We start from the raw sequence: 15,452 nt of genomic DNA on the forward strand, positions 1-15,452 counted from the left end.
GAGAGACAACGACGATGACTGAGCAAATGAGCGATGACTACGTTGGGAAAGATTAAGCTTTTGGGAAAAAGATGTTTATTGATTATTTACTGAAAAAAGCCATTTTAAAAATAGTGAAACATTGAGAACTATTTTTTTATAATTTTTGTAATTTTATGTTAGACCAAATTGATAAGATTTTTAAATATTGAGAATTTATTAAATTATTTTGAATTAAGATTAATTTGATAGAATGTTTAAGGGAGACTAAAATTATTATCCTTCCATGTCACGTAACCATTTCCTTATAGTTAATAGTTAAACATATTGGTGTGGTACCAAAATCAAACCAAACGTAAGTTAGATATGCTTTTTGCCAAAACTAATAACTAAGTGATCAAAACATAAATACAATAAAAGATGGGGTACAAAATAGGTAATTTATTATTATTTTTAATATATTATTTTATGGTAAAGTTCACCAAAAATTATAAAATAGTCATTAAATTATTTAAATTATTACAAAATTATCACTATAAGTTATAATAAATTGTAAAACCTAGATAAATTTAATGATATTTTGTAACATTTCGATACATTTTAATGACTATTTTATAATTTCAAAAAATTTAATGGCTAAAATGATCAACTGAGTATAATTCATTCACGTCTGATGTACTTTACTGTCAGCTTTGTACGGTCCCCTAACCCTAAAACATGAAACAAGTTGAACTAAAGACCATTCCTAACAGCAAAGATGTCGTTCCCATGCTTCAATAAAAGTCAACCTCTACTACAATTCAATCAACTTTCTTTTTTAGTGCATACTACCTCTTTGGTACTCCACCTATTTATGAGTTTCTGTTTTGATCACCAAACTATTATTTTTGGCAAAATCTTATCTAATGTTACATTTTGTTTTTATTTTTATATCCCTTAGTTAGGTTTTTGACCATTGACTTGATAAAAAGGATGATATGATATGGTATTTTAGTCCCCAAAACTTACACATTCTATCAAATTGATCCTAATTCAAAATAATTTAATAAATCCTCAATATCTTAAAATCATATCAATCTGATCCTCATTTTAATTTGAAATAATTTATTAATTTAATAATAATATATTAATTTATTAATACCTTTTGAGAATATGTGCATGCTTTTAAAGTTGAAGTTTGGGGACTTATTGTTTGAATATCCCTTTTTATTTTAGTTTCATCTATGTAGATCATCCTCACATTTTCCATGGATTCCACAATTTTCTTTATGTTTTTGTTCATCCTTCCTTCATCATTTGATTTTTTTTCAATTTTTGTCTATACTAAATTTAACAGTCACCCCTTTGTGATATCGTAACAACGTCGCCACTCGTTCAATAATTCTTATGGACTACCATAACAACTTTGGTCACCGTAAGCTTACATGCTCCATCCATCTGTCGTCGTCATCTGTAACACCCTCAGACCGATCTGAGGTGTCACATTAGGGCTACCGGAGCGACCCACATTAAAAATCCAGGAAAAATTTAATTTTTTTTGTTAAAACATATAAAATCATAAAGCAATTTATAAATAAAATACAAGCACAGAAAACCATTCATATATTACAAATCGAATTAAAATCACTCAAGTTCAAGACTCTGTATATAAAAAAAAATCAAATGTGTTCTACATGCCCCCTAATTACACATTGTATCGTACTCTACAAGCAAAGCTAAAGGAACTCCCAATACTGAAGTTGTTAACTGCACTTGATCGATTATTTTAACCTAAAATTGGGGGTAAAGAGCGAGCTTTGGGAAGCTCAGTAATACAGAACTACCATATGAATGTAGTGGGCCATTAGGTATAAGTAAAGCATGAATTTTCTTAACGGTATATATATCATCAAGTTCTACCGACGAGCTCAGATTTCATTAATAATTTCTTTAGGTAACAGTCAGGAAATCAAAATCTGAAGGAAATATTCAGAGAGAGACTCAGGAGATTGAGATGAAGATTCTAGTGTGTTCCAACCAAACCAGAATAAATGTAATCATAGTTAAAAAATAGTAGTTTATTTCAGTAAAACAGGTTTTAAAATCACTATAATACCCTCTACCCGAATACTCCATATGCAGTCCCCTAGAACTGTATCCATAAGGACTTACCCTAAGCACATAACAAAGAAACCACCCTAAGGGAGTACCTTAGGGCCTATGGGCCTACCCAAGAGTCTCTATAGGTCCGTAAGGATTTACCAGCTTGATCAGAGATGAATCTCCGTACTCCAGACTCCTACCTATATAGTATCCAGTAGAATTTAGATTGAACAATAACTTTAATATCAAAATCATGATCCAGTAGAACATTGTAAAAATAAAAATGTAGTTATTTAAATCACATAAATGCCCACCACCCGTACACCAAAATATAGTCCACATACTAAGAGAGTGCCTTGGGGCCTTAGAGTCTACCCAAAGGTCACCTTAGGTCTGTAAGGAATTACCAACTTGATCAGCGCTGAACCTCCATACTCCAGCTGTAACATCCTCAATATCGGGTTAGAGACTAGATTGAAAATTTTCAGAAATTGGTGATTAAAGTAGGATAATTGAATAGTTTAATAATTTATTGCAAATATATGATGAATGTTATTTAGTAATTATGGAATGAATTAAAGGTAAAATGGTCAATTGACAAGTAAGATTTTTATTCTTCCTTTATAAGAAAAGGGAACCACGTGGAAAGGGAGAGATTTCTCCAGAGTCATCTTCCTCTCCTTTCTTCTTCTTCACGTGGAAGCCAAGAGAAAAGGTAAGTTTGATTTAGTTGTTGATTTCTTGAATTTTTAAGTTGGATTTGAGTCTTTGGGGGTTATATAAGCTTAAGGAAACCTTATATAAGTTTAAAACACCAAGAAGAGAGAATTATAAAGGAATTTCTATTAAGAGTTTATAAATGAACTTTTATTATAAAAAGGTTTTTGAAGTTTTAAGGATGAATTTGACTTGTCAAGGGTCTAATTAAGAAGTTAGAAGTAATAAAATTGAATTTGGAACATGTTGAAAATTTAGTGTAATTCTTGAATTACATATGGAGAATAGGATTTTGATGTTAAAGAGGTGATTAATGAATAGAAATGAGTTTGAATATGAGTATGTAAGTTAAGAATAATAAAGGGGATTATATATGAAGTTATTAAGCTGAAAAGAATGGATTTTCGGGCATAAAAATGAATTTTGGGCTATGTGCATCGATGCACATTCAATGTGTACCGATGCATCAAGGGTATTTCCAGAAATTATTCAGTGTGTATCGATGCACAGGAAGTGCATCGATGCACCCATTAAAAATGGAAACATCAAATGCAATTAGTGCATCGATGCATAAGGAGTGCATCGATGCACCCCCTTAAAATGAAAACATCGAAGGTGATTTGTGTATCGATGCATGGGTAGTGCATCGATGCACATGTTAAAGAATGCATCGATGCACTGTAGAATGTATCGATGCACTTCAAGGGGAAATAGAAATAGACATTTCTTTTGGTTTAAGAAATGATAGATTAGAGTATATCAATGGGATACTGATATGTATCAATGTATGATTATGTAGATATCGAACATGAACAAGTTCCGGAATGATTATCGAGTTAAGATTCGATCGAAAGAGAGGAAATCATAAAAGCGGTATTGACTAGTGAGGCCAGGTGAGTGCGCAGTATTTTATATATGATGTTCAATGGGAAATAAGACTTGTGACAAGTCTATTCTCTATAGTATTGTGCATGAAGTATGAACATGAACATGTGTTTGTTATGAGTGTTTGAGTTATATGTTATGGTATGTGTTGACATGTTATTGTATATGTATTTCATGGTTGATGTGAATATATGTTATGTTATGATGATATAAACTATATGATATGATAAGCAATTATATGAATATAAAAGAGAAGTTATGTGATAAGATCTTTGAGATATATAGAAATGGAATATAAGACTACGCGAATACATGATATAGGATAAATTAGATAATAATATGAGAATATGGTAAAAAGCGAGTTTAAGAGAGTTTAGGAGAAATGATACAAATGAAGTAATCAAATATAAAGGTTATATAAATAATAAGAATGTGAGTTGGGCAAGTACATAGTGGTATGATCATTTATGTGAAATAGTAGAATATAATTATATCATTAAATGAGAATTGAAACAAGATAGATAATATTGACTTATAGGATGTTATGAGAATAGTATATCGAATAGGAGACTTGAACATAAGTGATAATACGAACATATAAGATAAGCTAGATGGGAAAGATACATATGCTTAAATAAAATGATATATGGGTTGTATGATAGAAATCTAAGGAGTCATATTAGAAAGTTATAGGTATTATATGAACTGAATTAGGTAAATAGATTAGATTAGTATATAAATGAAATAATAAAAGTGATATATGTTTATAAGTATGACAGAGGTGATATGATCTAGGTGAATATCATAGAATAAGGTGTAAGCTATATGATATAATATAAATGAGATAAGCTAGATGGGAAAGATACATATGCTTAAATAAAATTATGATATATGGGTTGTATGATAGAAATCTAAGGAGTCGTATTAGAAAGTTATAGATATTATATGAACTGAATTAGGTAAATAGATTAGATTAGTATATAAATGAAATAATAGAAGTGATATATGTTTATAAGTATGACAGAGGTGATATGATCTAGGTGAATATCATAGAATAAGGTGTAAGTTATATGATATAATATAAGTTATTTTATATATGATATAAGTTATTAATCAGGACATATGAGATTATGAGAAGGAGAATATAAATGATGTGAATACAAGTATAGGAAAGATGATATATATATATATATATATATATATATATATATGATAAGACATAAAAATAAGATATAAGCAATGTGACCAGAAATGTGAAATAGCATGAAAAGTTGATATGAACTACATGATCTGTGAAAGTTATCTACGTGATTATACGTATATGTGATTCAACTTATGTGACATAATCTACGTGCTATGTGAAAGGGAACTACGTGTTTATGTGAAAATGTGAAATGACTTAAATGATAATGCCCATGTTATATGTCATGAGAGCTAGGGTATAGTTGGCATGCCAAGAGTCGAGGGTCTACGCGGTCCTTCGGGATATATATGTATTATTTGGAACATGTGTGAGGTCTTTTGAGACACATACTTGATCCTTGGCATATGTATATGATTCTTAAGGAATTTTCTACGTGGTCCTTAGGGACAACCTTATATGGCACTTCGGTGCATTTCTACGCGGCACTACGGTGCATTTCTACGTGGCACTTCGATGCATTTATACGAGTTGTGGTGACAACATTAGTGCACAACCTCTATAGACTCACATATCTATAGTTCTCACATGTGTACATGGGCTAATAAAGAAATAAAAAAAAACATATTACATGTGATTTGTATGCTTTTGTGCTATGAATGGTATTATATGATTTATATGATGATATGTGGATTATATGATTAAATGAGTCAAATGTTGGTTAAAATGCTTGGTATAAGAGGATATGTATTAAGTGATATAAACGATATTAATATTGATAATGAAATAAGGTTAAAGATGGAAATGATGAGTGATGAGTATATGTGTCTGTATATGTTCTTACATGTAATGATATATTGCATATGTGTTATAGGGATTTGTTACATGAATAAGGGTATGGGTGATAGCAGTAATTGTTCATGCATGATTACAAGCTATAGTTTATATTATATGTTTATTTGCCTCACTAAGTCATAGACTTAGCGTGTGATTGTTTCACACGTAGGTTACAGAAGTGAGAAGAGTAAAGAGCAAAGTGGAGCAAGACAGGTCAGTTACTTCTTACCAAAGATCATATCAGAAAAGATGTTTTGAATTAGATGTATTCTGTACATTGAAAATAGTTGGCATGTAATTAATGTTTTGAATTGTATATGCTCTGATCGGTTTTGTAAAAACATTTAACCTCTAAATAGTTCTGGAAATCTTTTGAATAAGTTACATGTATAAAAAAAATTTAAATTACTCACTATTTTATACAAGTAAATGTTTTGAAAAGTCAATGTGACACCTCGGACTCGGATCCAAGTCGGGTACGGGATAGGGGTGTTACACCAGCCTACCTAGATAGTGTCCCAGTAAAATAATTCAAGTAGTAACCAGTAGTTCCATGATTCATACTTCAGGCATATTTCATTTGTTTTTATAGTAAAACAAGTAACCAATAAATCATTATATCAATCAGTAAAAACAATCGTAAATTAACCAGATATCAATTTATAATTTCAATACAAATAAAATAGTCAGGTAGCATATAGGGAACACACCAAAATATTCAGTTATTTTTCGGAGGAAATTGATTGTTATTAGGAAGAAAAAAATGTATAACTTCTGTAGATTGGACGAAATTTAGAATCGAGGTCCTTATAAAAAGTGTTCGTTCATTAGCAGATATAATCAACGTTTAGAAATTGATGTTTCAAAAATCAGTTAAGATTCGAGTGTATTAAAAAGGTACTCAGGAACCTTTACATCAGAATTATTGAATATCTAGACATATCATGAGTGTTTCCATTATTCAGGCAAATAGGGGTATTTCAGAAATTTTAATTTCTGATAGATTCTTAGTAACTTAATCCAATAAGGGTAAAACGATAGTTTGTATTATTCTGAATTTGTATTGAATTATCATGATTTTGAGTCAAATCATACTAACCCATCTTCACCCTGTAAAACTTGTCAATAATCCAGACTTATATACTTCACGAATAATCACTTATTAATATTGATTGCACTGGTTGAACTGGTCACTTTTAGAATCACCACTGAACGAAACTAGAGGAGACGATCAAGTATTCAATGGTATTATATATTTCTATGATGTATCAGTGTCAAGAATACTCAGTATATTTGAGTTATGCTCCATAACCTTTAGGGATGATATAACATAATTTTATTGTTTCTAGAATTTATCCAAATACATTCATTTATTCCAAGTCGTTAGGATATTTAGGTTACTTCAACACTCGAGGTTACTTAGGTCTTCTTAGAGTTCAAGGTATTTTATTCCATTTGAGGTTTAGGGGTATTTCAGTCATTAAAATATCAGAGGTTATTTTAGTTATTTTGCAGCTCAATGACATTTTGGTAATTCTTTTCAATCCAAACATATGCACTTTTTCTGGTAATTGGTCAAGTATGTCCTTTATGGGTTATTTTTTACCTTATGGGGCAATCTTGGTCTTTTTATACTACAAGGGCATTTTTGTAATTTTACTTCATAGATATATTTTTGTAATTTCCTAACCAAGTATTCCCGATATTTAACCTTTAAAGCAATTAATAGGAATATTGGATCGGTCAAACTAATCCCTGAATTTTAAACTATTTTCGATTGGTCTACCTAATTGACCAATCATTTCCATTAATGTATATTTACCTAATTAACCAATCATTTCCATTAATGCATATTTACTAATCCCTAAATTGTGTCTTATAAATTGTTCTGCCTTTATTTCATATTTAGTTTGAGTCCAATGATAACTAAATACACCTAATTGACCAATCATTTTCATTAATGCATTTACCAATTATCAATGAGTTCCACAAAGCATACAAAAGGTAGTAGAATATTACCTCGATTTACGAGCCATATCGGTTAACCAATTAAACTCCATTTGATCACCCTCAAACTTTAATTTCACGTCTCATAATGTCTCGGATACATGACAAAACCAAATACATTAGAAACCAAACTTAAACGTGAAAATACGTACTGAATCGAGGGATAAAATGCCTAAAAACATCTTACAGAGTTTGAATTTGGCAAAACGGACTTTGAATTGGGACTCAGGACATCAAAAAACATAAAATATGATTTTTTGTAAAATTTGACCTTTTAGTCAAAGTTAAAGTCAACGATGGTCAAAGTCAACGGTTAGTCAAAGTTAACAAGTTGACTCTGTTCGAGTTGACTCAAGCCAGTTCGGTCTGACTGGACCGGTTCCAGAAGGCTCCTGGATCGATAGAGGAGTGATATGTGCATTGTTGGTTTGTGGCGGCGCGTGCAGCGATGACGATGTTCATTTCAAACGGCTGATCCTCACCTACACTCTCGGATTAATGAGATATTCATCCAAAAACAATGAAAATATTAAAACCGAGCTTACCCACTCTGGTGACGACGAAAACAACGGTAAAGCTACAACGACGAGAATCGAAGAAAAATTGAGTAGGGGGTTAGAGACGACGAAGCTTCGACGGTTTTTACATATTGATCGACGACCAATTTCGGTGAGGGGTAAGAGGGCTTTTGGTCACCGGTTGACGGCAAGTTGAATGGAGGTGGCGGCCGACGGAATGACGGGGGTGCGATTAGGGGTTAGGGATTTGGGGTTTGAGAAATTTGAAGATTTTTTTAGTGTTATGACTGATTTTAATGCCTTTAATAAAATTTTAATTATAAATATCTGAAACAGTACCCTAGCCTAAACAGTTAAGGCATGGGCGATCTTAACTTAGGGACATGGGTTTGAACCCCACCAAGTCATTAACTTATTTTTTTACTATCGATAGAAAATGGTAAAATTAATGATTAAGTCCCAAAACTTTCTACAAATGCTAAAATGGGCTGCAAATTTTGAAAACTTGCAATTTAGTCCATAATTTTTTTAATTTGAATAATTTTTTCTTCTATCTGAAACTAGGGTTGTGACATCATCATTGTTATGCAACCACACACCTTACAAACATACATTGAAAATTGGCAAATGAAACCTAGTTTTCAAAATTGAGAAAAAATGATGAAGGGTGCGATTGAGTTTGATGGTTGAAAGGCATGAATGACGTGTTAAGGGGTCAATGAGGGGTGTGCGACTGACGTAGAGAGACAATGACGACAATTGAGCAAACGAGCGATGATGATGTTGGGGGAAGAACGAGATTTGAGAGATATATTTTGGGTGAAGATGTTTCTTAATTATTTATTAAAAGGAGTCGCGTTAAAAAAATCGTGAAACACTGAGGACTAATTTTATTTTATAATCTTTTAAATTTTATGTTGGACCAAATTGATAAGATTTTTAAATATTTATAATCTATTGAATTATTTCGAATTAAGATTAATTTGATAAAATATGTAAGTTATAAGACTGGAGCTATTATTATATCACGTCACATCATTATTTACGTTAAGTCAATAGTCAAATCTAATAGAGTGGTACCAAAATAGAAGCACAACATAAGGTGATTTTACGAAAAAAATAATTAAGTAACTAAAACAAAAACACAAGAATAGGTAGGTTACAAAATAGATAGTTCATCCTTATTTTCAATATATTTATTTTAGGGTAAAGTACACTAAAACCTTTTAACCATTCTCGATTGATCATTGAACTTTCAGAAGTTAAGGAATGGTCATTGAATTATTGGTCTATTATAAAATAGTCACTACGACATTATAATTAAAATCACAAAAGTTTGATAAGTTTAATGCCATTTTAGTAATATTTCAACGAAGTTTAATGATCGACTTGTAACAATTAGAAAAATTTAATGATCATATTGTAATTGCCTGAATGTTTTAATGACTAAACTGACAATCTGATCATAGCTTATTGGCCTATGATGTACTTTACCCTTTATTATTACTATAATGTTATTTTGTTTTTGCTAAGGAAGTGTGGTAGAGTAAAAAGATTTGTAAAAGATTTAGTGGCTTAAAAGGTCACCCTTTCCTGCTCTATAAATCATCCCCCGATGCATTCACTTCTCATTCATGTTCCACTGCCTTTCTTTGTCTTCCTCATCGAACACCAAATATACTTTGTTTTTTTTTCTTTCACAAAACTCCAAAAAAAAAAAGTGAGAAAACAGGGTGTTTTGTCTTGGTTCTTTGTTTGAAGTTCCCTTGTTTTTCCCAACATTCTTGTTGTGGATAAAAGATGTCTTCAAGTGTCTGTCAAGGGTTGGAATCATGCCTGGAGCTGCGGCACATTGAATCACGTTTACTGATGCTGAAACTGGCTCCACCGGTAACGAATTTCCTACCCTCTTCCGTTGCGCCTCATACCAAGCCGAAACCGATGCCGTTTACCGAAGTTAAAGACGCCATCACCGTCGATGACTGCAAGTCGATAGGCAATCGCAATGTTGACACAGTTGGCCGGAGTTTCCTCCAGTCTCTCGCCAATGCCAATGGCTCTAATTCTACCCGTAACGACAAAGTTTACATGCACCCTCTCGTAAAGCGTTCGGCTTCTATGCTGAGTGAAAGAAGTCTCGAAATGTGCACCGAAAACTTAGGCAGTGAAACCGGAAGTGAAGTTAGTGAGAGCATCGACAACGTTCTGCTTTCGAAACCGAGGGAAAGTTCAGCGAGGAAGAAAACGAGCCGTGTCAATTGCTTTCCACCTCCGTTGACATCCATTAGTGGCTCCAACTGTGTCGAACTCAAGTCTCTCAGAGAAGGCGGCCGTTTAGTTCTTCAAGCCGTGATTACCCCTCCTTGCAATAGCTACTTCCACACGGAACGAAGCGAAGGCAGGCTTAGGTTTTCCCTATTCAAGGACGCCGATGCCTCCAAAGTCGACGACGACAAAGAGGAAGACCGGGAGGAGGTCGTACAGAAGCACGATGAAGATGGCGAAAATAATATAGTAGTAAAAGGGAAAGTTAAAGATATATGGAAGGAAATAGTGGGTGTGTTGGGCTCGAAATCCGAAACTGAGGTGAAGCAAGCGGGCGTAGGCACAAAGGGTTGTTTAATTGACAGCCATTGTTGGAGGGGTGATTACTTAAAAGCTATAAGTTGGAAGATTTCTCTCAATCCTACTAGAGAATTACTATTATTGGATCCCCTAAATTTCCCTTTCCGTGCCTTTTTTTTATTTTTATTATTATTATTATTAATTTTCTAATTATTACTTATATATATTAAAGTTAGATATTACCGTACCATTGTTACCTAAAAATGCTTATATTACCGTACCATTGTTGCATTTTCCTATATTTTATTATCTAATTTCGAATAAATTTCCCTACGTAGGTTTACAAAACAAAATGAATTAATGAACATACCCACATCAATATTTATATTCCTACGAGAAACACGAAAAGTTATATTAATAATGTTAAATTAATTCAAGTGGTGTGTATAACTATATTCATAAAGTTATACAAGCTTATAATCTTTGTTAGTGCTAGATGAAACAAATAGTTGTTAGATTGTTAAGAATTAGATAGCTAAAGTGGTTATCTTGTTGTTGGGCAGTTAACAGCCTTTGTATTCATGTGATTTGTTGTATATAAATCTCTGTATGCATCACTGAATAAAATTAGTTCTTTATTCCTCAAGTTTCTATTCACTTGTTCTAATACATTCCATCAGATAATTATCGACATATACCATGCAAATGTAGTTGTTTAAATTTAAGATTTGAAGGCTCATTTGGTTCAAGGAATGTTATATTACCAGGGGAATGAAATCTTCATTCTCCCATTTGGTTGGCCGGTAATTCTATTCCCGGTAATCTTTTATTACCAACAGTAGATTTTTTTGGATATATTATCGGAAATATATTTTACCCTCTTTCATTAGGTATTATAGGACCGGCGTTTTGGACTAAAATGTCCTTAATTTTTTTCCCAAAAATATCATTCTTTTTGCCGTTGAATAATAAAAATTCTACGAAGGTTAAATTACAAATTTATCCTTAAACTATTTTAGATTTACAAAAAAAATCTATAATTAAAATTTTATATGAAGTTCAGGGGTTAAAATAAAATTTTACCCTTTCATTAAACCTATTTATCTTTTCAATTTTGTAAAAAAAATTATATAAATTTTATGAATTTAAATTTTTTAAAGAAAATATATAAATTAATTATAGTAGAATTGAACTTGTTAAAAAAACAAATATATAATAAGGACAATTTGATCAAATATACATTCTAATAATCTTTTATTCCTTTAACTAAACACGATAACCTTATATTCCTGCTAAACCAACCAAACACAAAATACACCATTCCCAATAATCCTAGTCCCAATGCTGAGGATAAAAGCTAAGGACTGTGAACTTGCTCAACTAATCTTTGTTGTGGATTTTAGTGATGTAGATATTGACGAAGAACGATGCACTATCCAACTACTCCTAGGAGTTGAAAAGCTAGAAGATATAGCTAGATCTTATCCGTAACTTTGATTTTCGCTTTTCCCACTATATAGAGATGTTGTCAGTTCTTTGAGAATTATTTTATGAAAAATTATTTTTTAATCAAAATCTTTTGAATACATTCATTTTGCATTGCATTTGTATTGATTAATACATTTCTGAATCATACATTAAAACATTCATTCATTTAAAGACATAAAATAATAAGATAAGATTTTCGATTACAATGATCCTGACCCATACTAGTAGCAAGAAAACTCAACACTCGTAAGACACAAGAAAAATGTATAAGGAAATAGAGGATAGGGTAGCCAAAATTGAGAAAGAGTAGAAAGAGATGCAAGATGAAGTAAGGAGCAAATTGTCTAAAATTGAGGCTGATATCGCTAACTCTCAACTTTATCTACTAAACAAAATGGAAGATATATTTAGGAAACATGTAACCGCTTGAAAAAGTCTTGCTGAAGATCCTGTACATCATTCGAGCTTTACACTTGTCTACATTTTTACGCACATAGTTGGGCATCAGGAAATCTGGCCATCAACTTTCTTCACTGTTGAGAACCTACAACATCAGGCTGGAGCTTCATTCCCCACTGACTATCCTGCAACATCTATGTTGAAACCATGAGACTTTTGTGTTGATAACGAGGTCCCTGATATGAATGAGTTAACAAAGAAGGAAAAATTCACCCAAAAACTAAAAAAATATGGGGATGATAAAATCTAGGGAGATGGTTGAGTCATTCTATAGGTTTGACGCCAAAGAGCTAAGTTTGGTCCCTGACTTGGTCCTCCCACCAAAGTTCAAATATCTAGATTCTGAAAAGTGTGATGGGACCACCTACCCTTTGTCTCACATCACCATGTACTGTCGATGAATGGCTGGTTATATAGAGAATGAGAAGTTTTTGATCCATTATTTTCAAGACAGTTTATCTAGACCCGCTTTCAAATGGTATAATTAGCTAAGTCGTACTCAAATCCATTCTTGAAATGACTTAGCTCAAGCCTTTTTAGGTTAATACAAGCACATAACTAATAGGGCCCCCGATCGAACAACATTATAAAATATGGAGATGATAAATAACGAGAGCTTTCAACAATATTCACAATGATGGAGGGACGTTACTTCCCAAGTGCATCCACCAATGACTGAAAGAGAGTTCACTACTTTTTTCATCAATACATTAAAATCTCCCTATAATAATCACATGATAGGAGTTGACACTAAAAATTTCTCTGACATCGTCGTGTGTGGAGAAATGATTGAGACAACTATCAAATACAGTAGGATAAGGGGCACAGACAATACTGACGTCGAGAAAAGAGTTAAGGGAAATACAATGAGAGTTTATTCAGCTAATCATGGGATCAAACCTCATAAAGTAATCTGAGAGAAGACTCATATTGGTTCAATTCCAATGAAATACGAAGAATTACCCCAAATATTGGTTGAGAAGAACCTCGTGACTCCAGTTCAGTCCAAATCAAAAGAACCCCCATTTCCCAAAGGGTATGATGTTAACGCAGTGTGTAGCTACCACACGGGAAGCTCAAGGTATACTATTGAGAATTGTGGGGAATTGAAGCGTAAGGTCCATAATTTGATTTATTCAGGGGTATGGACCTTCATTGAGTGATGGGGAATTCTAATGTGAATCGATAAGAAGTCACTACATCAATTAGGAATCTTTGTTGCACTTGCATATTTGTCTTGTTTGAATTTGTTTTTCTTTCCCTTTTTTGATTAAAGGTTTGTTAGTCACTTGACAATTGAATATATTAAATAAAATGCTACATTCTAAAGCTATGAGCAATGAGTAAATTTAAATCTTGAAATTTTTTAAATATCAGCTAGATTAAAAGCTCTTTCAAGAATCAAAGTTATAGATCTTTGACAAAGTGACAAGATTAAATCCTTATAAAAAAACAACTCTTGATCCTGCTCCAGAAGATACACTCGAACACCGTACCCTTCTCTTGGAGGGACCTACATAGCTTTCTCCTCTCGTGAAGAGACGGTCAAGGGGCTTGGCATTCAGGTATGTATAAGAGCGGATAACATGAGACATCACATATGCATGACTTTGCAAAACTGATTAGACTACACTTCTGTTGACGATGTTCAGTGATTATCCTAATCTTCACAAATTGAATGGGAGTGGATTAATTTAGTAAATATGATTTACTGACCATCAAGGACACCTAGACTATAACATGTTATTCTTGATGATCTTAAGAAATTCTAAACATGAATACTCAAGAGGTTAATAAATTATTATTATAGATTAAATATTATAAAGTTGAGCTATTCCACTAAAGAAATTGGTTATAGAGGCAAGTCAAAAGATCTGGGTTTATGAATAAATTGCATTCAAACCATGGCATTGACCAAATACCTGACAATTTAGTGTTTGCTCCACTGTGATTGTCACGTTAAAGACTTTGTGACGAGATGAACCCTTCAGCTATACCTTAACAATGAAAAATTAAACTAGATAAATTTCAAGGAATAAAGGCTATAATGCCTACGGTTTGATTTAATAATAAGTTTCGGCGGAAAATAGAATAAGGGAGTTGAGAAACATCTATTATGGTGGTTAACTTCATATAAGCATTAAGGAAATCTATTTTTTAGATTGATGTCTCTGCACTACCTCTGCTAAGGGAGCCCATGTAGCTAGAACAAATGGAAGATTTCAGAGAACCAAAATAGAAGTGTTCTAAAAAGTCTAGCAATTGATTGTGCTAGTTGCATCATTTTGTCCACATCCAATTAAAAAGCCAAGTTGAGAAGGAGGGGCATGTCATAATGTTCACAAGGACCGAGAAAGAAAGAAAATCATTGATGACTGAAACTTTAGAAGCTTTAAGAAGCTAACCTAAAACCAACTTATCAATTTTAACACTTGTCAAAGAGTTATAACTTTGAAAGATTAAAACAATTGTTGATGTTTTTGATATTTAAGTGAACTCATGTTTTGTGATTTGCTTCAATTGTGAGCCTAAAAGAGGGACACTATTTTTGTCTCTTCAACAAACTTTTCACATTTCAAAAAATAAAAAGGAAAGAAAATATTTTCAAACAAGACAATCTCTCTAGGGAGTGTATCTAGGAAATTGACAAAGGTCTCTTAGACTTAGAAGCTCAAAATCAGAACTGGGGCAAAAAGATTGAATGTTGGGGGTAATATCTATTGGAGCAAGAAGAGAAGATTTTTTCCTTGCAAGAGTAATGAAATGATACACTC

General features: G+C 32.4%; 1 protein-coding gene across 1 annotated transcript; it reads left to right on the forward strand.

The window, feature by feature from the left end:
- Positions 1–9,934: 9,934 nt before the first annotated feature.
- LOC120165435 (protein FANTASTIC FOUR 2-like) lies at positions 9,935–12,829 on the forward strand. The gene is made up of 2 exons (XM_039174952.1): positions 9,935–10,752; positions 12,728–12,829. Exons 1-2 carry the CDS (start codon positions 9,967–9,969, stop codon positions 12,827–12,829), a joined length of 888 nt encoding a protein of 295 aa, XP_039030883.1. The 5' UTR covers positions 9,935–9,966.
- Positions 12,830–15,452: the final 2,623 nt, after the last annotated feature.

Source organism: Hibiscus syriacus, unplaced genomic scaffold (assembly GCF_006381635.1).
Source record: "Hibiscus syriacus cultivar Baekdansim isolate YM2019G1 unplaced genomic scaffold, ASM638163v2 tig00111582_pilon, whole genome shotgun sequence".
Lineage (NCBI taxonomy): Eukaryota > Viridiplantae > Streptophyta > Magnoliopsida > Malvales > Malvaceae > Hibiscus > Hibiscus syriacus.

What these genes read in the sequence shown, in the direction of transcription:
- LOC120165435 (XM_039174952.1), top strand. Translation starts at nt 9,967, where the DNA reads ATGTCTTCAAGTGTCTGTCAAGGGTTGGAATCATGCCTGGAGCTGCGG. An exon ending in GCTCGAAATCCGAAACTGAG is followed by an intron (nt 10,753 to 12,727) that starts GTGAAGCAAGCG and finishes GTTGGGCATCAG; the next exon opens with GAAATCTGGCCATCAACTTT.